This window comes from Dendrobates tinctorius, unplaced genomic scaffold, assembly GCF_039654945.1.
Source record: "Dendrobates tinctorius isolate UK_male_01 unplaced genomic scaffold, ASM3965494v1 ptg000150l, whole genome shotgun sequence".
Taxonomy (NCBI): Eukaryota; Metazoa; Chordata; class Amphibia; order Anura; family Dendrobatidae; genus Dendrobates; species Dendrobates tinctorius.
The window spans coordinates 3,822,456-3,849,318 of record NW_027361817.1 but is presented as its reverse complement, the minus strand read 5'-3'; the positions used below and the strand labels follow the sequence as shown (position 1 = coordinate 3,849,318).

The following is a 26,863-nucleotide window of genomic DNA, read 5'->3' as shown; positions in this document are numbered from 1 at the left end:
CGTGACATGCTCCATGTTCAAAAAAACAAGCAAAGAACAAAACATTGATGACAAAGAAACCAATGTGTGTGCATGAGATTTTTGAAATCTCATAGGCTTTGATGGTACTGTAAAGAGCAGCTGGGAATTAGCATAAAAAATGCCTGGTGTGAACATAACCTAAGGGTACTGTCACATTTAGCGATGCACCAGCGATCCCGACAACGATACGACCCGGTCAGGATCGCTGGTGCATCGCTAAATGGTCGCTAGTGAGCTGCCACACAGGCAGATCTCACCAGCGATGCAGCAGCGGTTGGCGGTCGTTACTTACCTGTCAGACGCGGCGATGAAGACTTCCTCCCGTCCGCATCCACGCGTCGCTCGTCGGCGCCAGCAGGAAGAGGCCGACGAGAAATGGCCCAGGACGTTCTCGCGCGATCAGCGATCGCCAGCGGGGGAGCCGGTCGGAGGTAAGTGTCACACAGTGATATCGCTAGCAATAGCGCTGCTGCGTCACAAAATCGGTGACGCTTAAGCGATATCACTAGCAATCTCGCTTAGTGTGACGGGGCCTTAAACCTATATATCAGTGATCTAATCATATGCTATATATAGATCTGTCAAACATGAGTAACCCTTTATGGTACCAAACATATCATACAAACACTCGTATATGGTCACAGGTAGGACTACAACACAACTTACCGCATGTATATTATTATATATCACATCAGACCAGTCTTGCCGATATAGTTATTAGCATTCATCAATACAAAAGGATAGGCATGAGTTTAAAAAATCCAGTAATTCAAAGACGCCGAGGAGGCAGGGATATCCTGTAATAAGTTTACTGTGAACTGAAATATTGGCTTTAAAATTAGACCCCACTTTGTTCTAAAAACAGGATGAAAATAAGATGTCCACGATTCACATCAATAATAGAAAAATAAGTTTAAGATCTGAAGGGACGCAGCGGTAATAGCTGGTATTTCATTTTAAAAGGACAATTGGGAGGAGCGATTGTTGATCAGTGTGAGAAGTATAAGTGCTAGCCCTCACCCTAAATCTCTGACATTTCAGAAATGGAAGTGTACGGGTAGTGCCCATCTGCTCTTTATCTAGAGGAACCTGGCATATTCTGTGCCCTCAAAACTGAAAATTTAGAGAAACTGTCATTTACCCACTTTTTAGAGTTCACCACACTATACGAAATTCAACATTAGCCAAGAGTGGAGAAAGCTTCAAGGGAGGATTCCCAAAATAGCAAGTTATATCCTATGCTATGGAAAGTACAGCACTCAGCTATTTCCAGCAACCCCATAGATAATGAGTAGGTGCACATACTTAGGCCGGGATCACACATGCGAGGAATACGGCCGAGTCCCGCATGTTAATATCCGGCACTGCAGCCGTCACTCAGGAGTCGAACGTATGGCTGCATGTATTGCTATGCGGCTGCACGCTCTGATCTGAGAGCCGGGTATTAACATGCGAGACTCCGCCATATTCCTTGCATGTATGATCCCGGCCTTATATTCAGTTCCATTTAGATGAGAGCTGCAGAGCTTCATTTTTGGTGTCAAATAGGGTCCCAGTGGTCAAACCACAAGCAATCCCTTTTCTATGGATAGTGGATGAGTTACCACCTTGGGAAAATAGACTATTCTGTTTTATTCATGGAGCTGGAAATACAAAAGCAAGGGAATATCTTATAAGATGGAGTTTAAACAAATTCTTCCAAATGCATATTAAAATAAGTAATGAAAAGATGTCAGCCATCTAGAAAAACAGACTTCAAAATAATAATAAAAAAAAACAAAAAAAAACTACTAAATGTCAATTTCTTGCTTCATATAAGCATGGTCTTGTACAAACCCAAGATGTATCTGTCACGGGTTGACCACGACAGAGAGGAGCCAGAGGGCCACAGCTTCTGATTTCTACTACTCCTGCATTGATTACAAGCACTTCACCGTCATATTGAAAGGTGTATATTTCTTTTAGCAGTGCAAGGATTAATCTGCTCAGTTCAGAGCTCCTGGAAGCTTTCCTGCATCAAGGCTCAGCTGTTCACTGTAAACCATTCCCATCTCCTATATAATCTGGGTCCTGGTTAGCACTCATTGTCAGAGATATCTTATGCTGCATGGCTGCAGGTTGTTGGTGGTTATTATAGGAGAAGACGTTTGGTGGATTTTTCTGTGACTGTTCCTAGGTTTTGAGTGTATGATAATTTCTTTTCTTCTCCTATTTTGGTTTAACCCCATCCTCCACTCCCTGATGCATTCCTCTATTATATGTATATATACACACACTGTATATTATACCTATACACACATAATAAGGCATTTAGTATTAGAATACCAAACACAATTCGCATATGCTGACACAGGCCATTTTCAAGTACTGTAGATTACACAACCTGCATTATCCAAATCAAATTCTACTCATGCCACACACACAGTGACCCTTATTTCTTAATAGCTGTACTTACAGTTACTTATCACTCCACCAAGTGGGTCTCCCTTGAAATCAAATTCAATATCCATGTATTTGCCCTAAAAAACATTTTACACAAAAACATAAGTATTTTCAATGTAAAAAAAAAAAAAAAAAATTGTCTTTCACAAGTTCACATGGACTTTGCGTGAAAATCAGATGTAGAACCAAGCCTGACTAAATGACCAATTTGGATGCGCACACAATATTGGGCTGCGCTGTTGTAATGAAGAATCCTTAGGACTAAGATCAGTTGAACGATTCAACTCATCTTGGTCCTCAGTATTCTTCATTACAGCAGCGCAGCCCATTATCGTGTTATAGTCCAAATTGGTCAACTATCCTGGATGAGATCACCAACCCACGTACGAGGCAGCAGCTGATATCTTCAAGCGTTCATATGAGTTGTGCCTGTACACAACCTGCTCAGGTGAGCACCTTCGTTTTACTTTCCTTTGCATCCAAAAGGGTATCACCCGATGGTCTTCTATTTGAGCCTGAAAACGCTCTCCACTAGCAGGGACACCTAGTGTCCCCTTTTAAAATCAATGGACGTACAGTGACTGGTGGTACTAATAGATGGATCAGCCAATGTGTCCCTCCAATGCGTCTTCCAGGTTCTATAGAGAACAGAACAGTTGTCTTCAAAAGATGGCACTCCAATCTCTGCACCAGAACACCACGGGCAACGCAGAGAACAACCACATTCTTCTGTACCTTAGTGACACTGACCAGAAGCAAGCAGGCTTTGGCACTGATGGTTGCATGGCACAAAGTGGACCCTTGATATAAAAAGTGTGTTTCAATGTTCATAATATAATTTTAGCTCATTTATAATTAACATGCCAGCTCGTATCATCTTACTAACCCTCCATACCAAAAATTCCGCAGTTTTGAGGATCTATAATGAGCATCATTGGTCAGGTCCTTGTCTGGTAACAGAAAGCAGGACTGAACCAAGACAGAGCCACACCAAGCGTCATACATGGCTGATGAGACTGACGGCTTATATACGGAGATCAGACCAACTCCCTTCAGCAGGAAGGGATGCTAAATAACCAGCATGAACACTTTGCTGGGGGTGGAAAACTAAAGGGTTGTTCAACCAATGAATGTTCTCCAAAGTATGTGCTACATTTCTTAAAGGTATGAATGCAACAGTTCCTGCAGCTGAATACGGGAGGAAGTATATAGATCTCAGCATGTGTCATTGGTTTTAAAAAAATGATCTTCTAGGATTCGAAGATGACCACTTTAAAAAGGATAGTGGTTCAAAAACAGAGTGTTATAAGGATGGAGTTCCATATAATGAGAAATATATAAATCGCATGGTATTGACATATTACACAGATATCGAGGCACAATGGCAAAGAATTTAAATCAATTATAACGATCTATAAAATCCTACGCAGAACAGGTCCCGGTACATTTGTTTTCTGTTAATGATTTGTAATAGCCGAATATCTGCGTTCTTCCTATGGTAATGTAGGCAGTAATCCTAGAGCTGGGCTTGCTCCGAGGGCAATGGCGCTCACCTATCCTGCCATATACTTGCTGGGATAATACAGAAGATACCTGGAATCTCATTTTAAAACTCTTATGGCAATGTGGGGGGTTCCCTGGCCAGGTATAATGTAGGCGTTAGCCTCTCCTAAATTACCAATGTGAAAAAGAAAATGCCACATTTTGCAGCAATAAACACCTTCTATAAATAGTTTTCACAGCTTTCATTGGAAGCTTTATACGGAACTACAGAAAAGTCACCAACAATGATTTACTATAATTATTTATATTTATTTATGTTACAGTGAAACAGTAATATGTTGAATTATTGCTAAATGTGTTTTAGGCTGTGTGCACACGCTGCAGATTAGGTGCGGATTCATCCGCGCGGATTTCGCAAAATCCGCAGGTCAAAATACCTGCGATTTTACCTGCGGATTGCTCTGCGGTTTTTCATATTCTCAATGGAGGAGATGGCAAACCGCAGCGGAATCCGCAGAAAGAATTGACATGTCAATTCTTTCTGCGGATTGAAAACACCAAGGCTACTTACCAGTAGCCGTTTTTTCCGGAGCCCATGACGGCACATATGAGAGAGGGGATCCGCCCAGTCAGGACAGGAACCCTACTGAAGATAAAAGGGCGGTACCTCTCCCTAGCTTCAGTTGGTTTACAGAGCATGAGAGGCCCCCCGGGTTAGTACACATGGTAAAACTATCACCACATTATATCTAACTAAAAAAACACCCAAACTATAGTGCACACCAAAGGAGTGAAAAAGGGGGGGAATATACAGGTGCCGTCATGGGCTGCGGAAAAACCGGCTACCGGTAAGTAACCTTGGTGTTTTCCCGTCTCCCATGACGGCACACATGAGACTTTTGTAGAATAAGACACCTTAGGGAGGGACCACCGCTTGCAGCACCCTTCTACCAAAGGTTAGGTCAGTAGAGGAAGACAGATCAAGTCGGTAGTGCTTAAAAAAGGTCGAAGGTGAGGACCAAGTAGCGGCTTTACAAATTTGTTCAATTGATACCTCAGCCTTCTCTGCCCAGGAGGTAGCCACGGCTCTGGTGGAGTGAGCCTTGATGCCTTCTGGAACCGGAGCGCCACTTGCGTAGTAGGATAACAATGGCCTCCCTGATCCATCTCGCAATGGTACTCTTAGGTACCCCGTGCCCTTTTCTACTACCCTGAAAGGCTACAAAAAGGGACTGATCTTTCCTCCACTGACTAGATATTGACATATATTGTAATATGGCTCTTCTTACATCTAATGTATGGAACTTTTGCTCCCCAGGATTTCTAGGATTGTTACAGAACGATGGCAAGGAAATCTCCTGAGTCCTGTGAAACTTTTGGACTACCTTGGGGAGATAGGCCGGGTCTGGTCTTAGAACCACTCGGTCCTCCAATATCTGTGTATATGGAGAACATATAGACAGAGCTTGAAGGTTGCTGACTCTTCGGGCTGATGTTAAGGCTACCAGTAAGACAGTTTTAAGTGTAAGTAGCTTTGGTGACAGCTCTAGTAGTGGTTCAAAGGGGTCTTTGGTTAAGGCCTCTAAGACTAGGTTGAGGTCCCAGGGTGGTATCTTTGAGATAATGACCGGCCTTGACCTGCCACAGGACTTTATGAATCGGGACACCCACCTATTGGCTGCTAAGTTGCAGTTATATAGGGCCCCCAAAGCTGAGACTTGAACTTTGAGTGTATTAGTGGCTAACCCCAGTTGTAGCCCCGACTGTAAGAAATCTAGGATAGGTCCCACTGGCGCTACATCCCCCAAGGGTTCCCCCAGGAAGTCAAGGAACTTTTTCCACGTTCTACCGTAGATTTGGGATGTTATAGGTTTCCTACTTTTCAACAGGGTGGAGACTAACCCTGGAGAGAATCCCTGGCGACTCAGTAGCGCCCTCTCAAATTCCAGGCTGCTAGATGGAAGCCCTTCACCTGAGAGTGGACCACTGGTCCCTGGGAAAGCAGGTCTGGAATCTCCGGTAGTATCCATGGATCTGTCACTGACATGAGCCTCAGAAGGGAGAACCAAGGCCTTCTCGGCCAGAATGGAACTATAAGAATTATTCTCACTCGAGCCTCCCTGATTTTCCTGACCACTACTGGGATCATTGTTATCGGGGGAAATGCATAGGCCAGGATGAACTTCCAGGGTATTTGTAGGGCATTTACTGTGAAGGGGTTTTCCCTTGGGTTTAGTGAGCAGAACTTCCTGACCTTCCGGTTCTGTGCGGTAGCGAACAGGTCTATTTCTGGTTTGCCCCAGGCCTGAACTATTTGTTGGAAGACTTGGGGGTTTAGGGACCATTCCCCTTGTTTTAGGTGCCTGCGACTCAGGAAGTCTGCCTGTATATTTTCTGCCCCCTTTATGTGCAGTGCTGTGATGGATAACAGATGTTGTTCTGCTAGCTGGAAGAGTAGATCTGATATTTGCATGAGGCCCCGAGATCTCGTTCCCCCTGGTGATTGATGTAGGCTACTACTGCTTGATTGTCCGTCATGACCCGGGTGTGGCGGCCCCGAAGTAAGGGAAGGAAATGTTTCACGGTTTTTTCCACTGCCCATAGTTCTGTTACATTTGAACCGTGATCCCTTTCTAGCGAGGACCAGGTCCCCTGTATTGAGTGGGATCTCAGGTGTGCTCCCCATCCTGTGGCACTCACGTCTGTTGTAATGATGTCCTCGACTGGTTTTTGCCACGGGACACCGGCTGTTAGATTCTTTTCTACCGTCCACCAGAGCAGGGAATCTCTTACAGCCACTGAGAGACATAGTTTGCCTTCTAAATGCCCTTTTAATTGTTTCTGTGCTGACAAAACTTCCCACTGTAGTTGCCTTACGTGGTACTGCGCCCATGCTACTGCGGGGATGCATGATGTCAGTGAGCCTAAAAGTGACATTGCGTTCCTCAGTTTCATATTTGGACTTTGTATTGCTGTGCGAGCTAGGCCTCTTATCTTGGTCACTTTGCTCTCTGGTAGGAGGAAGCGTTGTTGCTCGGAGTCCGATATCAACCCTAGAAAGGATTGCTCTTTTGCTGGGGTTATCCTTGATTTGGGGATGTTTACTATCCATCCTAGTCCTACTAGAATTTCTATCACTTCCTTCACTTGATGTGTGCAGTGGGAATCCGACCTCCCTATTACCAGAAAGTCGTCTAGGTATGGGACGATCACTATGTCCCTAGAACGCAGAAAAGACATTACTTCGGCCATCACTTTGGTGAATACTCTGGAGGCTGTAGACAGGCCAAACGGAAGGGCTGCGTATTGGTAGTGTTTCACCTGCCCCTGGACATGGAGCGCTACTCTCAAATATTTTTGATATTCCCGATGAATTGGGATATGATAGTAGGCATTTTAAGTCTATCACTGCCATGAGGCAATGCTGGAACAGAATCTTTGAGGCCGTATTGATTGACTCCATTTTGAAGGAGCAATTGTCTACCCACTGAGTCTCCTCAGGTTGACAATGGTTCTCCAAGAGCCGTCTGGTTTTTGTATTAAGAAGAGGGGGGAGTAGAACCTCCTTCTTTGTTCTTGCACTGGGACTTCCTGTAGGACTTGTTTTTCCACTAGTCCCAAGACTTCCGTCTCCAGGGCCAGTTGTTGCTCTTGGGCTTTCCTTCTGGGTGTTATTATGAAGGTATGCCTGGGCGGACGGATGAATTTTATTTTTAAGCCGTCCTTGATTATATTTAGGACCCATGTACTGGGGGAGATATTTGCCCAGGCGGAAAGGAAGAGAGAAAGCCTTCCCCCTACCTCCAGCCCAACGTCATTGGGGAGATTTTTTGGAGGAAGTGGAGGGCCCTTTAAACATATAGCCCGATGCTCTTCTTTCTTTAAAGTTCCAGCTTTTTTTTTATCTCCCGGGGGACGACCCCTGTTAAATCTCCTCCGCCGAAAGGGCTGCTTTTTGGGTTCTCCTGGAAATCGGGGAAAGCTCTTCTTCCTATCCCCCGCATGTTCCAAAATCTCTTCTAGTTTTTACCCGAAGAGGAATTGGCCATCGCATGGAATGGAACATAACCTATGCTTCGATGGTAAGTCTCCGGGACACCCTTTAAGCCACAGGGCTCGTCTTGCCGCATTTGACAGACTTTCTGCTCTAGCTGTCAACCTTGCGGAGTCTGCAGAGGAATCTGCTAGGAAAACCGCTGCTCCATGCACCAGTGTCAAATTAGACAAAATTTCGTCCCTAGGAACTCTATCCTTGATCTGGTCCTCTATTTGTTGCAGCCAGACCGTGAGGGCACGAGCGGTACAGGTACCAGCCATCGCTGGCTTCAATCCACCTGCTGAAGCTTCACAGATGTGTTTTAGGAAACCGTCTGCTTTTTTATCAAGCGGGTCTTTCAACACGCCGGAATCCTCTAATGGTAGGAATACCTTTTTTGAGGATCTGGCTACGGCCCCATCAATTTTGGGACTTTCTCCCAGGTTTCTGAATCCTTCTGCTCAAAAGGGTACCTCCTTTTTGATGTGGAAGGTAAGCCCCCTGACCTCTCCGTTTTTTTCCATTCCCTGTCAATTAGTGCTTTTATTTTATTATTTACAGGGAAGGTACGTTTTCGTTTTTCCTCCAGTCCTCCAAACATTACATCCTCTAATGATTTGGGAGCTTTTGCCTCTTTAAGGCCCATTGTAGCCCTAATTGCTTTGACCAGCTTTAACACGTCCTCCGCTGGAAAACATGGACGGCCACCTATATCGCTGTCCGAGGAGGATTCTGAGGACTGGGTAGAGGAAGAGGTGGTGGAGGGGGACAAGGGTCTATCCCGCCCCTTCTGCCTTGGCGAGGCCTCTGAATCGGAGCTCCTTCTACGGTTTCTTTTCCCTTTCTTTTTAAGGGCTGCCTTTAGGGAGCCTTTCACCTCCTGTTGTATTAACTCTTTCAGGCTAGCCACCAAATCAGGGGTCTCCTCCTGTATAGTTTTGTTTATACAGTCAGCGCAGAGGTCTTTCTGCCACTGATCTGCCAGCGGGTTTTTACATAGGGCGCATTCTCTATTTTTGGTTTTGCTGCTGGCCTTCCTCGACCCCTAGTGATCAATCAGAGAAAAGGGAACCCCGTTACTATAAGGGTGACATTCACGAAGATGACTCACCACCGCAGTCAATCAGGGGTACCGATCTCGGAGGCTCCTCAGATGCACTCGTGACGTTCCTCCTGGACGTCTGAGTCACGCCGGTCGCGTTTACGACTGCCGCTCCTACCACTCGAGCGACTGCTCCTGGTATGCTGGCGGCTTGGCATCTGGCGAGAGCTCTTGCTGCTGCTGACGCTGTTGTCGCTGCTGCTAGTCTTGCCCCACTTCCATCCTGAAGCCTTGGGCATGAGTGCGTCTTCTGTGGTCATCCCCCTTATGTAAGGGAGATCCACTGCACTCTCCGCCTCCTCCGGTTACCCCACAGCCCCTCCCCCCCTGCCATGCCGCCGGGATCTCCTTTCGCCCGCCGCCATCTTGGATCGTCGGCGCCGCCTCCCAATGTCACGCCCCTTCCCAGCGTGACCTGCGCGTGACGTCAGAGGAGCGCGACCCGGAAGCGGCCGCCTCCTGACGCTCCTGCGCCGCATCTGGGCCTGGCAGAGGGCGGCGCGGCAGCCACGACAGAGCCCCAAGACCCCAGCCGTGCCGCTTCTGCGCCCGCTCGGACGCTGAGCCCCCTGGGGACCCGCGGACGGCGCTTCCCCCTCCCGACGCGCAGCGCTCAGGGAAACCAGCCTGATCTTCAACGCCGGCACGGGAGAGGGGCAGGTATGTGTGACCGCTGTCTTCAGCACACGGGTCCCTGTCAGGACAGGAAACCCAACTGAAGCGAGGGAGAGGTACCGCCCTTTTATCTTCAGTAGGGTTCCTGTCCTGACTGGGCGGATCCCCTCTCTCATGTGTGCCGTCATGGGAGACGGGAAAACCGCAGATAATCCGTGCGGACAATTCCGCACCGTTTGCATTGCGGTTTTCGATTCCCATAGGGAATCATGGTACTGTACACCGCAGCAAAAACTGCTGCGGGTCCGCAGCGGCCGGAACCGCAGCAAAATCCGCAGTGTGTGCACACAGATTTAGGGAGTGACCATTGTTACACAAGGTCACGGTCACCAAGAATGTGATCTGACACAAATAGGATACACTGTAGCAGGAGACATCCAGAATAGGACAAACAAGGCTAAGAGCAAGAACGTGCAAGAAAGGAGCAGATACTTACAAATCTGGAAGAGTTGTCATTCCGCACAGTTTTTGCATTTCCAAATGCTGTTAATAAAAGGCAAATTAAGTGTTATACAACATTTTACAATTGCTTAGTTACATATGTTTGTAATCTGCAACTATGAACAACCATAAATCAGTCTACAAAGAACACAAGGAAGGAAAAAAGCACTGGTAATTTCCAGCACATATACATAACAGTCTAATTGGTGATATAAGTAGTTTATTAACCATATGTTACCCATGAATGGGTTTATCCTATTGTTATCTGTACTGACTAATATTAGTGTCATACAAATCCAAGTGCATCTCGGCTTCACATACACAGATATAATCAGGACTAAAGCTTATAGGACAAGGAGCACAATGTAAGCCAGACTGGGGTCTTCACCTTCCAAAACTGGATTTGACTGCAAGAGCTGCTCCTTCACTTGATTAACTTCAGCCCCTTTCCCACATACGGCAGCTACATAAGACATCACCAGCTTGCTGGCCTCTGAAAGACACCATGTTGAGGCATAGGTTATATATATTTATACTGTATATATGCAATTATAAGTAGCCAGTAAAATGGACATGTGCGTTACAGCAAAAACGCAGATATGAACAGAATGTCAGTGGTGCAAAGTCAACAGGAACAGACATGATCCTACAAACATGTATTCAAGAAGATCCTAAACCCTGTACTTCGAGTTAGACCCTCCTGGTTTACACCTTAAAAAGGGGTGGTCTTGTGATGACAACCAGCGTTGGACTGGAGCACCTTGGGCCCACCAGAGAAAATCATTTTTGGGGCCCCACCTTCAGGGTATCACACAACCAAGACTCACTGATTTATATATAAAAAACAAACAAACAAACAAACAAACAAACAAACAAACAAACAAACAAACAAACAAACAAACAAACAAACAAACAAACAAACAAACAAACAAACAAACAAACCTCACCTCTCCTCCTCGTCCCCATGCTGATTCTGGCTCTGTTCCGACATCAGCAACTGCTGTCTGCCTGACACACAGCGGGTAAACAATGAAGTGACGTCATCGTGCACCCGCTGTGTCAGAGGCAGAGGGGAATGAGGGGAAAGGGAGAGTCATCTGACGCGCTCTCCTCCATTATTGCTTTCAACTGTATGGGCAATAATGGGCCTGGGGGCCCCTGGAGAAGCGGAGGCCCTGGTCTTCCGGCCCTGATAGCGGGCAGAGTTAGCCTGCGGCTGACACTGCCAGCTATTAATGAATACTCATCCCTATCCACACCCATGGAGGCGTGGGGAAGAATGAATATTCATTTCTCTTCAGCAGCAGGGACAGGCTTTAGCCAAAGCAGCCGGCTCCTGACTCCTGTCACTGTTACACCCGGTCCCTGTCCTGGCTATGCGCCCCGGTCTGCCGCTGCTCCCCGTTCAGGGCACTCACCTCGTGCCTTGCACGCTGTCCCCGTGCAGCAGCCGGCTCCCTGTGTCCCATGCTGCTTCTCAGAGTCCTGTTCTCTCCCCTTCCCCTACCTCCTGGCGACCCGTCGGCAGGTCTTCAGCTAAAGCTATTACGGCACGCGGTCCCCTGGCTTCTTAAAGGGAATTGGTAATTATCCAATGGCAGCACACTGGCTGCTATTTCTGGCTTCTCCTCCATAGGGAGAGCGCCGGAGCAACAAGTATCTACCATTGCTACACCTGGTTCTGTTGCTAACCTGTCTGCGCTGTGTTTGCAGTCTGTGCATTCTCTCCTGGTATCGGTCTCCACAGATTATCTGTATACTGATAACCCTGGCTATCTCTGCAATCATCTGTGCAAAAGCCATCCCGTTCCGCCAACAGCCATTCGAGTCCGAGGATTGTGACAAGATTACTGGAGCCAGCTATCTACCAACTTCCTCGATCCAGGACCCGCCTCATTACGGACTCTGCTTTTGTTTCTGTTATCCCTTTTGGTCCCGCTGAGAAAGCTGCCACGTGTCCGGGGTCTAACTGGAGGTCGCACCTGTGTCCTCCAGGTATTCCACTCTGGTCCTGTCTGAGGGACTTTACTACAGGTACCCGGGGCTCACTAGTTACGCCCCCTTCGGAGCCCCACGGACCGTGGTCCCACTTAAAAAAAAAAAATATATTATATATATATACATATACACACACACACACACACACACACACACACACACACACACACACACACGTCACCATCTCTGCCTCCGCTTCCATTTGTTACAGTCACCCACTGCTGCTCCGCTGGCACTTGTAGCCCCCATAGCAGCTGTGTGGTGTGCCGCTATTCGCAACACGCCACTTGCTGGGGCCCCTGGAGCAACGGGGACCCTAGGCAGCTGTAAGCCCTGTATGCCAGCAGGTAGAAGTGCCTGGGCCCACCGGAGAACGCTCTGGTGGGCCAGTCCGACCCTGATAACTCACTGTCTATGTGCCCTTGTGAGCATACAAATATCCGGAGATTACCAACTTCCCCTGCTCCAGAATGAAGAGTCGTACTACATCAGCTAGAGAATCCATATATTATATTTAAATGGCCGTCACAGAAATGCTACAACTTGTGCTCAGATGAGGCTCTAACGACAACAGGTTAAAAACACAGACCAGCAATGATAGCGACACAAATCCTAATTTAACCACAAGTTAATACCAGGTAAGTTACGGTACTTTGTAAATTCTTGGCTTTGTGGATTTAGTACAGATTTCTTTAATTTTTTGCAGTTTTCCACTTTCATGCCACATACAGTGTGGAAAGTAAGTATTTAATACACTGTCGAGTTTGCAAGTTTTCCCACCTACAAAGAATGGACAAGTCTAATTTTTATTGTAGGTACACTTCTGAGAGACAGAACCTAAAAATAAAAACCAGAAAATCACATTGCATGATTTTTACATAATTTCATGCAATAAAATGCTATTTAAATATTTGATCACCTACCAACCAGCAAGAATTCTGGCTCTCTCAGACCTGTTAGTTTTTCTTTAAGAAGCCCTCCTATTCTGCCATCATTACCTGTATTAATTGCACCTGTTTGAACTCATTACCTGTATAAAAGACATTTGTCCACATACTCATTCACACTATAACCTCTCCACCATGGCCAAGACCAAAGAGCTGTCTAAGGACACCAGAGAAAAAATTATAGACTTGCACAAGGCTGGGATGGGCTAGAGGACAATAGGTAAGCAGCTTGGGGAGAAGGAAACAACTGTTCGCACAATTATTAGAAAATGGAAGAAACACAAGATGACTGTCAATCGGTCTGCGGCTTAATGCAAGATCTTGCCTCGTGGGGTAAGAATGATTCTGAGAAAAGTCAGGAATCAGCCCAGAACTGCATGGGAGGACCTGGTCAATGACTTGATGAGAGCTTGGACCAGAGTCTAAAAAATTACTGCTACATTACACCATCATGGATTAAAATCCTGCAGGGCACGCAAGGTCGTCGCACTCATGCCAGCACATGTCCAGGCCCATTGGAAGTTCACCAATGACCATCTGGATGATCCAGAGTAGGCATGGGAGAAGGTAATGTGGTCAGATGAGACAAAAATAGAACTCCACTTGCAGTGTTAGGAGGAAAGGAAGAAGGATGAGTACAACCCCAAGAAGTAATTTTCGGATTAACCGTGCGCTGCTAGACAAAACGACTCCTTTCCAGATAGTGTACTTGTATACTTTTATTTTCCCAACGCGTTTCGAAGTTTCAAACTTCTTCCTCAGGGGATGATATCATCCCCTGAGGAAGAAGTTTGAAACTTCGAAACGCGTTGGGAAAATAAAAGTATACAAGTACACTATCTGGAAAGGAGTCGTTTTGTCTAGCAGCGCACGGTTAATCCGAAAATTATTTCTTTGATATCTGATGATTTATGGTCACGGCGTGGCCATTTGGATGTGCAGCAGCTTTGACCTCTATTCCTTTATGCCTCTAACTCTCCTGCCTTTGGTGAGTATAACAGCTTGAACTATATCTTTTACCTGGGTAAGACCCTATTGCGCTCTCTTTTAGTTTTAACCACTTACAACCCCAAGAACACAGTCTCAACCGTGAAAGATGGTAGGGAAAGAAAGGAAAAAAAATTATACTTTGGGAGGTGCTTTTCTGCAAAGGGGGACAGGACGACTGCACTGTATTGAAGGGAGGATGGATGCAGTCATGTATCACGAGATTTTGGCCAACAACTTCCTTCCCTCAGTAAGAGCATTGAAGATGGGTCGAGGCTGGGACTTCCAGCATGACAATGACCCGAAACACACAGCCAGAGCAACTAAGGAGTGGCTCCATAAGAAGGATTTCAAGGTCCTGGAATGGCCTAGCCAGTCTCCAGACGTGAACCCAATAGAAAATCTTTTGAGGGAGCTGAAACTCAATGTTACCCAGGCACAGCTCTGAAGCTTGATTGCTTTGGAGAAGATCTGTATGGAGGAGTGGGCCAAAATCTCTGCTGCAGTGGTGGCAACGTTGGTCAAGGACTACAGGAAACGTCTGACCTCTAATTGCAAACAAAAGGCTTCTATTCAGTTGTTTTCCTATTGGTTCAAATACCTATTTTGTGAAATAAATGCAAATTATATAAAAAATCCATACAAAGTGATATTCTGGATTTTTTTTTTTATTAGATTCTGTCTCACAGTTGAAGTGTACCTACAATAAAAGTTATAGACCTCTATTCTTTGTAGGTGGGAAAACTTCCAAAATCACCAGTGCATCAAACACTAATTTTTCCTACTGTACATATTTGAGTAAAATCCAACATTTGGATCTGCAAGGGGAGTTCAATACGTCATCTACCCCATCATGTTCTGTCAGTGTTCGAGAGCGGAGATTTTCAGTGCATGTTGAGACATGTCTGGATATGCAACAGATAGTAGTAGTTCAATCTGATGAAAGTACTGGAAGTGACAGGATGGCAAGCGCAGTACTGTGTAGCTCTACAAAGAAAGTGTGGGATTGGAAACTTTGTTCTGCATTTAAATTCCACACAAATGGAAGAAAAGAAATGGGAGTGCTGCTGCTTCATGACAAATGCAAAGTTGAAAATATCTACTGTTCCTCTGATCTGGTACAGTCATCTGGGTAGTATAAAATAGGCATCTCCTCTTCACACCACTCACTCTTCACATATGTCTCTATACTATTAAAGTTGGTCAGATCGCCACCCTTTCCAGTCAGCAGCTCCATCATCTTGTAGGAGGAGTTCTAGGATCTTCTGGTCATTGATGTCTTCATGTTTCAGGGGCTGAGGTGGAGATTCATGACAAATGCGCCAGCTGACAAGTCTCAGAAATCACAAACTGCTATCAGAGAATGGGGCTTCATGGAGCTTACCCTACAGTCCAGACCTGGCTAATTCAAAATGTGAAGAAATTTCTGAGTGAGCAAAGATTTCCTGATAATGCAGTCAAGGAGGTAGCAACAGGGTTCTTGCAACAGCATGAAGTCTCCCTCTATTCTGAGGGTCCCTGATCACTGGAGGCAAAGTGGAATAAGTGTGTTGAAGTTAAGGTGGATTACATTGAAAAGAAATAACCTGAGTTCTCTAAGCAAATGTTTTCATATTCAGGTAAAATTATTGAATGCCCCTAGTATATGATCCAATATCTAACTTATCTCCAAGATGTTGCGGAATATTGTGAACTACAATTTGAGAAGAGGTAGAAATACACGTAGTGGTCCATGGCCAGCCATGAAGAAGGAAAATATGGGCGACATGTTAGGAGTATGACAGCTTTAAAGAGAACATGTGATGATGTACATGCCGTCCTATCTTTTACTGTAAAATTAAGAGTATACATGCAATTTTTTAATATACAATGTTCACTACAAAATGTGAGAAGGTGCATTACACAGCATGATCATAAATGAGCGAACCTAGGAATAGCGTTAATACGTTGCTGATCACCCAATGAGCAAGCAAAATGTTCATTCAATGGGTGAAATGTTTTTTTTTCATTTGCACAGAAATTATTCTCGACAGCAGCTTATCCTGTGTAAACAGGACCTGTGCTGCCGAGAACAATGACAGCTCATACATACTAAAGCTGTATTACAGATAGTTCATTTCCCATCTGAAGTGTGGTCATCCTGTGTAAACAGGCTACTATATGACCTGTGACCAGCACACGTTTCTAGTTGGCATTCATTTAATGATGCACATTGCGCAGTGTGAATAAACCATACAATTTGCACGTCTCTCTGTTAACAGGCAGCAGCAATGGAAGGCAACCCTCAGGATAATGTTTGGTTCAAAATAAATGCAACTCAAAACAAAATGTTAAGATTACATAGAAAACTAAAAAAGAAAACAAAAAATGCGAATATATAAAATATATATTTGGGTAACTAGGCTAACTTTGCTTCATGCAATCTTCATTTTAAGTAAATCAATGTTATATGTTAGAAGGTCAAATCATAGAAAAAAAAAAAGTATCAATATTGCCACACAAGAAGAGCAGACAATAGGCAAACCGGTCCATGAGGACAAACATGACATATAGTAAAAGATAACACCGTTACAGCATGAAGCATTGTCTGGAGAAGGCATTATGGAGCCCTGACCACACCAGGTAAGCCACGATAATGGTTACCAGAACAAAACAAGGCACTTTACACAAAGATAGAGAGAGCCGCTGTTATCGGTCCTGCCAGGGTGAAACCACACCAACATGGATGCAAAGAAGGCTGCAGATAAACAAACGCAAGCATTAAATCACTGCGACAACGATAAAGAGATACATACATTATATAGATCAGTACAGTGCACCCTTTACGTGTGACAGAAGCCGCTTGCTTTTATGGAGATGAAAGGTGGCCCCCTTACCTCATGGGCCCTGGTGCACAGGTTGTACCATGGGTATGTGCCCCCCCGCACCACAGGTTAAGGAATAAGCACTGCGAGCACTAGTGGATAAAAGACAGAAGAGGGCTCCTGTGCAATAACAGTACAGCCCAAAAGCTCATAATGCACAAGGCCACCTGCTTTGGAAGTGATAGTGGGCCCCCTTACCTCTCAGGCCACTCTTTGGTGCGTTTTTTTTCATGCGTTTTTGTGTCTTTGTGCCTGCTAATAAAGTTGAGTGCCCCCAGAGAAAAAAAAAGTATGGTATCTGCTTCCTGTAGAACCACCCATAACATTAATGCTCATCCTCCTATACCAAGACATGGCTACTACCAGACACTCCCTCACAATAGCTCACTATCAGGACACCTCACTACTACCGGACACTCTCACAATAGCTCACTATCAGGACACCTCACTACTACCGGACACTCCCTCACAATAGCTCACTATCAGGACACCTCCCTACCAGACACTCCCTCACAATAGCTCACTATCAGGACACCTCCCTACCAGACACTCCCTCACAATAGCTCACTATCAGGACACCTCACTACTACCGGACACTCTCACAATAGCTCACTATCAGGACACCTCACTACTACCGGACACTCTCACAATAGCTCACTATCAGGACACCTCACTACTACCGGACACTCCCTCACAATAGCTCACTATCAGGACACCTCCCTACCAGACACTCCCTCACAATAGCTCACTATCAGGACACCTCCCTACCAGACACTCCCTCACAATAGCTCACTATCAGGACACCTCACTACTACCGGACACTCTCACAATAGCTCACTATCAGGACACCTCACTACTACCGGACACTCTCACAATAGCTCACTATCAGGACACCTCACTACTACCGGACACTCCCTCACAATAGCTCACTATCAGGACACCTCCCTACCAGACACTCCCTCACAATAGCTCACTATCAGGACACCTCCCTACCAGACACTCCCTCACAATAGCTCACTATCAGGACACCTCACTACTACCGGACACTCTCACAATAGCTCACTATCAGGACACCTCACTACTACCGGACACTCTCACAATAGCTCACTATCAGGACACCTCACTACTACCGGACACTCCCTCACAATAGCTCACTATCAGGACACCTCCCTACCAGACACTCCCTCACAATAGCTCACTATCAGGACACCTCACTACTACCGGACACTCCCTCACAATAGCTCACTATCAGGACACCTCCCTACCAGACACTCCCTCACAATAGCTCACTATCAGGACACCTCACTACTACCGGACACTCCCTCACAATAGCTCACTATCAGGACACCTCACTACTACCAGACACTCCCTCACAATAGCTCACTATCAGGACACCTCACTACTACCGGACACTCTCACAATAGCTCACTATCAGGACACCTCACTACTACCGGACACTCCCTCACAATAGCTCACCATCAGGACACCTCCCTACCAGACACTCCCTCACAATAGCTCACCATCAGGACACCTCACTACTACCAGACACTCCCTCACAATAGCTCACTATCAGGACATCTCCCTACCAGACACTCCCTCACAATAGCTCACTATCAGGACACCTCCCTACCAGACTCTCCCTCACAATAGCTCACTATCAGGACACCTCCCTACCAGACTCTCCCTCACAATAGCTCACTATCAGGACACCTCCCTACCAGACTATCCCTCACAATAGCTCACTATCAGGACACCTCCCTACCAGACTATCCCTCACAATAGCTCACTATCAGGACACCTCCCTACCAGACACTCCCTCACAAAAGCTATCAGGACACCTCCCTACCAGACTATCCCTCACAATAGCTCACTATCAGGACACCTCCCTACCAGACTATCCCTCACAATAGCTCACTATCAGGACACCTCCCTACCAGACACTCCCTCACAATAGCTCACTATGAGGACACCTCACTACTACCAGACACTCCCTCACAATAGCTCACCATCAGGACACCTCCCTACTACCAGACACTCCCTCACAATAGTTCACTATCAGGACACCTCCCTACCAGACACTCCCTCACAATAGCTCACTATCAGGACACCTCACTACTACCAGACACTCCCTCACAATAGCTCACTATTAGGACACCTCACTACCAGACACTCCCTTGTTATGATTGAGTCACCGTAGGAGGCAAAAATAGAAATGCTAGCTAAGTCCAGAAAACCAGAGAAGTTGGCAGCTATCGGATTGCAGACCCCTGAACCTACCAACACAACTAGCAGTAGCCGTGGGGGGCTCCTACGATGCCCTAGGCCCCTCGATCACAGCCGGAGGACTACATAGCCTAAAGACAGAAAGGGAAACCTAAACTGCCCCAGAGCAGACCCCAAAGCAAAAGGCAGCCCCCCACATATAATGACGGTGAAGCAAGAAGAAAGAACAAAACACAGACCGAAAGATAGACTGAGCAAAGATGGGGCCCACGCTAGCTTAGATAGGAAAGGACAGAAAGGCTGCTGTCTGCAATCCATGAAAAACCCTATGAAAATAAGAGCCAACCAACTGACAGTAAAAAAGGCCCTGAAGACGCTAGGCTTCGAAAAAAAACACTATGTCAGTACTCAGGAATATTCTGAAGACAGAGCAACAGGCAAAAGGAGATTCAGCTCACCCCAGCAGGGAATGGCAGAATCCAGAAAAGCAAGGAAAACAAAACACTAATGCAAAAAGGCAAAGCAGAAATCTTAGCTTTAGATGAGCAGGAATCAGACTGGTTTCCTAGAAGTCCAACGAGAAATCACCCGCAGGCCAGAAGGGCGTCGGCAGCCTTATATCCAGTCATTAACTCCACTCAGCCAGTCATCATCAGCCCCAGGTGTTTGACAATCAGGCTCACTACCTTTCTTCACCAGAAGAGGGAGTTCCTCGGGCCTCAGTAGTGAAGGGGAAAATGAACTCACAACACTCCCTCACAATAGCTCACTATCAGGACACCTCACTACTACCAGACACTCCCTCACAATAGCTCACTATCAGGACACCTCCCTACCAGACTCTCCCTCACAATAGCTCACTATCAGGACACCTCCCTACCAGACTCTCCCTCACAATAGCTCACTATCAGGACACCTCCCTACCAGACACTCCCTCACAATAGCTCACCATCAGGACACCTCCCTACTACCAGACACTCCCTCACAATAGCTCACTATCAGGACACCTCCCTACCAGACTCTCCCTCACAATAGCTCACCATCAGGACACCTCCCTACTACCTCACTATCAGGACACCTCCCTACCAGACACTTCCTCACAATAGCTCATTATCAGGACACCTCACTACTACCAGACACTCCCTCACAATAGCTCACTATCAGGACATCTCCCTACCAGACACTCCCTCACAATAGCTCACTATCAGGACACCTCACTACTACCAAACACTCCCTCACAATAGCTCACTATCAGGACACCTCACTACTACCAGACACTCCCACACAATAGCTCACTATCAGGACACCTCACTACTACCGGACACTCCCTCACAATAGCTCACTATCAGGACACCTTACTACCAGAGACTACCTCACAATAGCTCACTATCAGGACACCTCACTACCAGTCACTCCCTCACAGTAGCTCACTATCAGGACACCTCACTACTACCGGACACTCCCTCACAATAGCTCACTATCAGGACAACTTACTACCAGAGACTACCTCACAATAGCTCACTATCAGGACACCTCACTACCAGACACTCCCTCACAGTAGCTCACCATCAGGACACCTCACTACCAGACACTCCCTCACAATAGCTCACTATCAGGACACCTCACTAACAGAGACTACTTCACAATAGCTCATTATCAGGACACCTCACTGCTACCTGACACTCCCTCACAATAGCTCACTATCAGGACACCTCACTACTACCAGACACTCCCTCACAATAGCTCACTATCAGGACACCTCACTACCAGACACTACTTCACAACAGCTCACTATCAGGACACCTCACAATAGCTCACTATCAGGACACCTCACTACTACCACACACTACCTCCTTACGATAGCTCAATATCAGGACACTTCACTACTACATGACTACCTCACAATAGCTCACTGTCACTATGGACACCTCACTAACCACATTCCAAGCTCTTGGCTGTGAGGTTACTTCCTGCTGACCATGACTTTTTTGCAGAAAAAAAAAGCAGCAATTAATGATACCTGCGTTTTTGCAGCGTTTTTTTCAACACCCATTCAAGCCAATGGGTGAAAAAACAGCAAAAATGCTGAAAGAAGTGACATGTTCTATGTCCAAAAAAAGCAGCAAAGCACAAAATCCTGATGACCCAAAAAACAGCGTGTGTGCATGAGATTTCTGAAATCTCCTAGGCTTTGCTGGTACTGTAAAAAGCAGCTGAAAATTAGCATAAAAAAAGGCTGAAAAAAAAAAAAAAACTGCAGCAAAAACGCCCTGTGTGAACTTACCCTAAGGGAAAGGGACACCATTGCAATTGGGTCAAAAAGGGCTCATTTACTTCCCAAGATCAAAATTTAAGCATATATTTAAATAATCCCCCCCCCCACCCAAGAATACTTTAACTACTTATTTCAGAGTCAGGGTTGGCACTTACAAAAAAAAACACAAGTAATGGTTTCTGAGTTTGGGATTCGATTCGGCTATGGACTTACCTCCAGCGAGAGTATCCACAGGGGTCAGCCACCGCCACTACTACCTCCAGCGAGAGTATCCACAGGGGTCAGCCACCGCCACTACTACCTCCAGCGAGAGTATCCACAGGGGTCAGCCACCGCCACTACTACCTCCAGCGAGAGTATCCACAGGGGTCAGCCACCGCCACTACTACCTCCAGCGAGAGTATCCACAGGGGTCAGCCACCGCCACTACTACCTCCAGCGAGAGTATCCACAGGGGTCAGCCACCGCCACTACTACCTCCAGCGAGAGTATCCACAGGGGTCAGCCACCGCCACTACTACCTCCAGCGAGAGTATCCACAGGGGTCAGCCACCGCCACTACTACCTCCAGCGAGAGTATCCACAGGGGTCAGCCACCGCCACTACTACCTCCAGCGAGAGTATCCACAGGGGTCAGCCACCGCCACTACTACCTCCAGCGAGAGTATCCACAGGGGTCAGCCACCGCCACTACTATCTCCAGCGAGAGTATCCACAGGGGTCAGCCACCGCCACTACTATCTCCAACGAGAGTATCCACAGGGGTCAGCCACCGCCACTACTACCTCCAGCGAGAGTATCCACAGGGGTCAGCCACCGCCACTACCCCCAGCAAGAGTATCCACAGGGGTCAGCCACTGCCACTTCCTCCAGCAGGAGTATCCACAGGGGTCAGCCAATACCTCCAGCGAGAGTATCCACAGGGCTCAGGCACTGCTATATCAGAAACTGCTGCCCCTCTACATGACTGGTCTCTCATGGCTGGTGTGTCTTGCTACAAGCACCACTCAGTAATACACTAGTCAACCTTTATTGATCTCCCTTGCATCCAGCAGTTTACAGAATGTTTTTTTTTTTCAAAAATAGAAATGGCAGAAACTAAATGGAAGATGAAAAGGTGACTTGTTCTTGTGGGCTAAATGGCATAATATGCCTAGAGAACAGAAAGTAAAACTATAAAGTCTATGAAGAAGTTTTTCTCCAATTTAAGCCACAAATAAAGTCTACTGTACATAATAGCAGACCACGTGTGGCACCAGCCTCAACTACGCATATATGGCCCAAAACTATGTACCGCATAGCACACTGAGGCTTTAGTCACACATCAGTATTTGTATGCCAAAACCAGGAGCGTCTCCGAAACAAAGAAGAAGTGTCAATCTTTCAATTATAGTTCTTCTCTGTAAGCTCCACTCCCGATTGTGGCTTAGGCCTCTTTCACACTTCAGTTTTTTGTGTCAGTTAAAATCCGCCAAAAAGGCGGAAAAGCGGATCCGTTGCTAACTGATGTGAACGGATGCAACAGGATCCGTTTTTTGACGGATCCTCAAAATGAAGAATTTTTAAAGGAACCGCTGGCCGGGAAAGAGAGAGACACAGAGAGAGACACAGAGAGAGAGACACAGAGAGAGAGACACAGAGAGAGAGACAGAGAGAGAGAGACAGAGAGAGAGAGACAGAGAGAGAGAGACAGAGAGAGAGACACAGAGAGAGAGACACAGAGAGAGAGACAGAGAGAGAGAGACAGAGAGAGAGAGACAGAGAGAGAGAGACAGAGAGAGAGAGACAGAGAGAGAGAGACAGAGAGAGAGAGACAGAGAGAGAGAGACAGAGAGAGAGAGACAGAGAGAGAGAGACAGAGAGAGAGAGACAGAGAGAGAGAGACAGAGAGAGAGACAGAGAGAGAGACAGAGAGAGAGAGACAGAGAGAGAGAGACAGAGAGAGAGAGACAGAGAGAGAGAGACAGAGAGAGAGAGACAGAGAGAGAGAGACAGAGAGAGAGAGACAGAGAGAGAGAGACAGAGAGAGAGAGACAGAGAGAGAGACAGAGAGAGAGACAGAGAGAGAGACAGAGAGAGAGAGAGTTTTTATCCGGCACCCAGACAGAATTTCGGGCTAAATCAGTGTCTGGAGGATCCGCCGGGCAAAAAAACGTTGCAAGCTCCATTTGGAAATCTTTGAGGATGTTGACGGTCAGCAACTTTTTGGTGGATCCGCACAAAAACGGATGCAACGGACGGCAATCAGTCAAGATCCGCCAATAATGAAAGTCAATGGGGAAAAAAAGAGATCCGCAAAGAAAAATGGCGGATCCGTTTTTTTTCAAAATCTGTGGATCTTGACTGATTGTCAAAAACGGAAGTGTGAAAGAGGCCTTAGAAACACCGATGCAAAATACTGACCAAATACTGCTGTGTGAATAAGCCCGAACTGTGTCTACATCATTAAGTGGCCCTGACTTGGCATACAACGAAACCCCACTTTGCAGGGCTTCACACACAAGCCATAATGGAGCCGCTATGTGAAAAGAGCCCTAATCAGAGGTGTCATACTGCTGCATTTATATAAGAGGTTTCGGATATTCTGAAAGTGCTTACAGATGTCCCTCTACAAGTAAATCTGACCAGGCTAAAATAAAATTACAGATAAGAAAAGGGAATTTACAAATAAACGTGATAGTCTAGCTTTGACATGTTTCTGCACTAGACCAATCCAAAGCATGCAGATAAGCAAATAACGATCTGCCAGATAACTAGGCAGTTACTCACACTTCCGAGTCTAGGTATGGCTAGTCTGCAGTCTACCGAGATTACGTGAAGAATTTGTGGCATTTGACATCTAAGCAAGTTGGTATTCCCATTAAAACATCTGATTTCTTTTTAAATCAAATTCTTAAGTGTAATTTTCTCAGCAAGATTCATTAGCAGAGAATAAGTGAGGAGAGAGTGCACAATCAGAGGAATGAATAACTCATAGAAAGGTTTGCTGATCTCTTCACTGCTGCATGTCAAAAAATATTTTGTGATACCAGAAAAATTTAGCCGTTTAGTCCGATACCATAATCTTGTGTGCATGCTCCTGAAGTGTGCAATGTGGCAGAAGTGCAAAAAATAATAATCTATTTCATTACATTCCATCTGTTACAATATTCTATGCCAATATCTTATTTTTCATACAGGAGAATAGTCCTAGCTTATGGCGAAGGCTAGGTGCCAACTATTGCCATACATTGTTGCACAGCAATTGAATTTAGGCAACTTGTGTTGAGAAGAATCATGCCGATTTGAGTGATCAGAGTCAGAGTTTCTTAGCTGAGGAGAAAATAAGCTTCACCATCTTCTCCATTTTGTCAGTCCGTGAAAAAAAGGAGGTGGCAAGATGGAAGAGTAACACGATAGAAGGATCAGAGTACACAGGGTTCGAAGTCGGTAATCTTGGAGATACTTGGGTCTGCACAGGAGATGGAAATATTACATGGTAGGATATTTTTAATAATTCTATGCAGAGTAGTAAAAGATAAAAGTGATCAGTTCAAAAAAGTTGCAATGCCGTTCTTCAGATCAAATACACTATCTCTATTACAGCTGCCAAAATCTACAACAGATGTGTCACCACATTTGGCTGCAGCTAAGTATGGAGACCGTAGCGGCTCCTTGTAGAATGACTGAACAAAGAATACAGCAGACTTCTAGTTAAAGTGCATTTTAGATGGTACGTAATCTTAATTCCCCTCACTTTTTTAATTAAGATAGCTTGGGGAGTCCCTTTCACGACCCTCACCACTCTTCTAAACAAAATTGGTTCCAGCTACTCTCTGAAGTGCCAGGATCCCTCTGGTACTGTTTTAATATGTCCACAGATGGTAAATTGCAACATATCAGCATGAAATGCACAAAAAAAAAAAAAAAACATACAAAGAATTAGAGGAATTGTTAGCAGTTAGATCAATCCAATGCAATTTCATTTTTACAAATGTAAAAGATCAGAGTGTGACAGATTTACCAGTTGTGGCAAATCGGGTCTACGGGGAACTTGGGCAAAATAGGAACAGAAAGCAGAGAATGCTCCCTTGAAAAGATACCAGAATAAAAATGTGATATAGTACAGTATCACACTAATAGATAGAGAGAGATATCTATATCTCTATATCTATATCTATCTGTAGTAGCCCACTCTATACATATCCACAGCTCTCGCCTGATTTGGGTGAAATTTGGCATGCCCCCTCTACACTCACAGGAGCAGAATACTGCGGATGTTAAATCTCGCCAACGTCCCTCGAAGTTAGGCCCTATACATACAGTATCAAGTGCTAAGCATCTCTAGGAACTCCTTCAAGACTGTTGGAAGACCATTTCCGGTGACTACCTCTTGAAGCTCATCAAGAGAATGCGAAGAGTGTGCAAAGCAGTAACCAAAGCAAAAGGTGGCTACTTTGAAGAACCTAGAATATAAGACATATTTTCAGTTGTGTCCTTTTTTGTTAGTTATATAATTCCACATGTGTTAATTCATAGTTTTGATGCCTTCAGAGTGAATCTACAATTTTCATAGTCATGAAAATAAAGAAAACTCTTTGAATGAGATGGTGTATCCAAACTTTTGGTCTGTACTGTACAATAGAGAAATGTGAAAGTAAAAGTGCTGAGGGGAAAACAACAGTTGTGACTGAGGGACAGATAATAGCGACGGCGCCAAAGAGTCGCTGCTAAAGGGGCCGCACCACCACACACACATTTCACATACACCATACAAACATCACACAGACAGCACACATACACCAACCCACAAGCACACCACCACACAAAATGGCACAACACACCACACAAACACCAGACCACTCTAGACACACACAACACAAACACCACCCCAAAAAAACCACAAGCGCGCGCACACACACCACACATGCATACAAACACTCAGATGGATGCACACTACGCACATGGACGAACATTACTGAGCAGCAATATTAGTCAGGCGAAAAATGCCTCATAGTAAGATTATCATTATTGCTTACTATACAGGGAGCTTTCATCACTGAAGCGGCTGAGGTAAAGTGAAAACTGAGCTCTGATTGGTTATGGGCAACTAGACAAGTCTGCCTGTGAGGTGGTTTTCATTACTGAGATGTGAGCTCCTTCAGGTCATAGTAAGGCTAGTTTCACACTAGCGTTTATTCGACGCAGTGCACGGCGCCGCTAAGCCCCGCCCCCTGCCCGCCCCATCCGGTCATCGCCGCCTACTATCGCACATGGACGCTTGCGACCTGCGCACCCTATCTTTAGCATAGGGTGCGCAAATCGTGCTCTGACCGAACGCAGCATGTTGCATTTCGGTGCGCACGGCGC

The 26,863-nt window shown here is 45.8% G+C and overlaps 1 protein-coding gene across 4 annotated transcripts in view; it reads right to left on the bottom strand.

Moving 5' to 3' along the window:
- The window catches only part of MYO1B (myosin IB), a 305,050-nt gene that overhangs the window by 134,827 nt on the left and 143,360 nt on the right, over nt 1–26,863 (bottom strand). For all 4 annotated transcript variants that reach the window (XM_073546692.1, XM_073546694.1, XM_073546695.1 and 1 more), the window contains exons 5-7: nt 10,609–10,713; nt 10,216–10,262; nt 2,477–2,540 (exon numbers count right to left, since the gene is read on the bottom strand). In XM_073546692.1, coding sequence (XP_073402793.1) covers nt 2,477–2,540; nt 10,216–10,262; nt 10,609–10,713 — 216 coding nt within the window. The remainder of the gene's footprint in view (nt 1–2,476; nt 2,541–10,215; nt 10,263–10,608; nt 10,714–26,863) is intronic.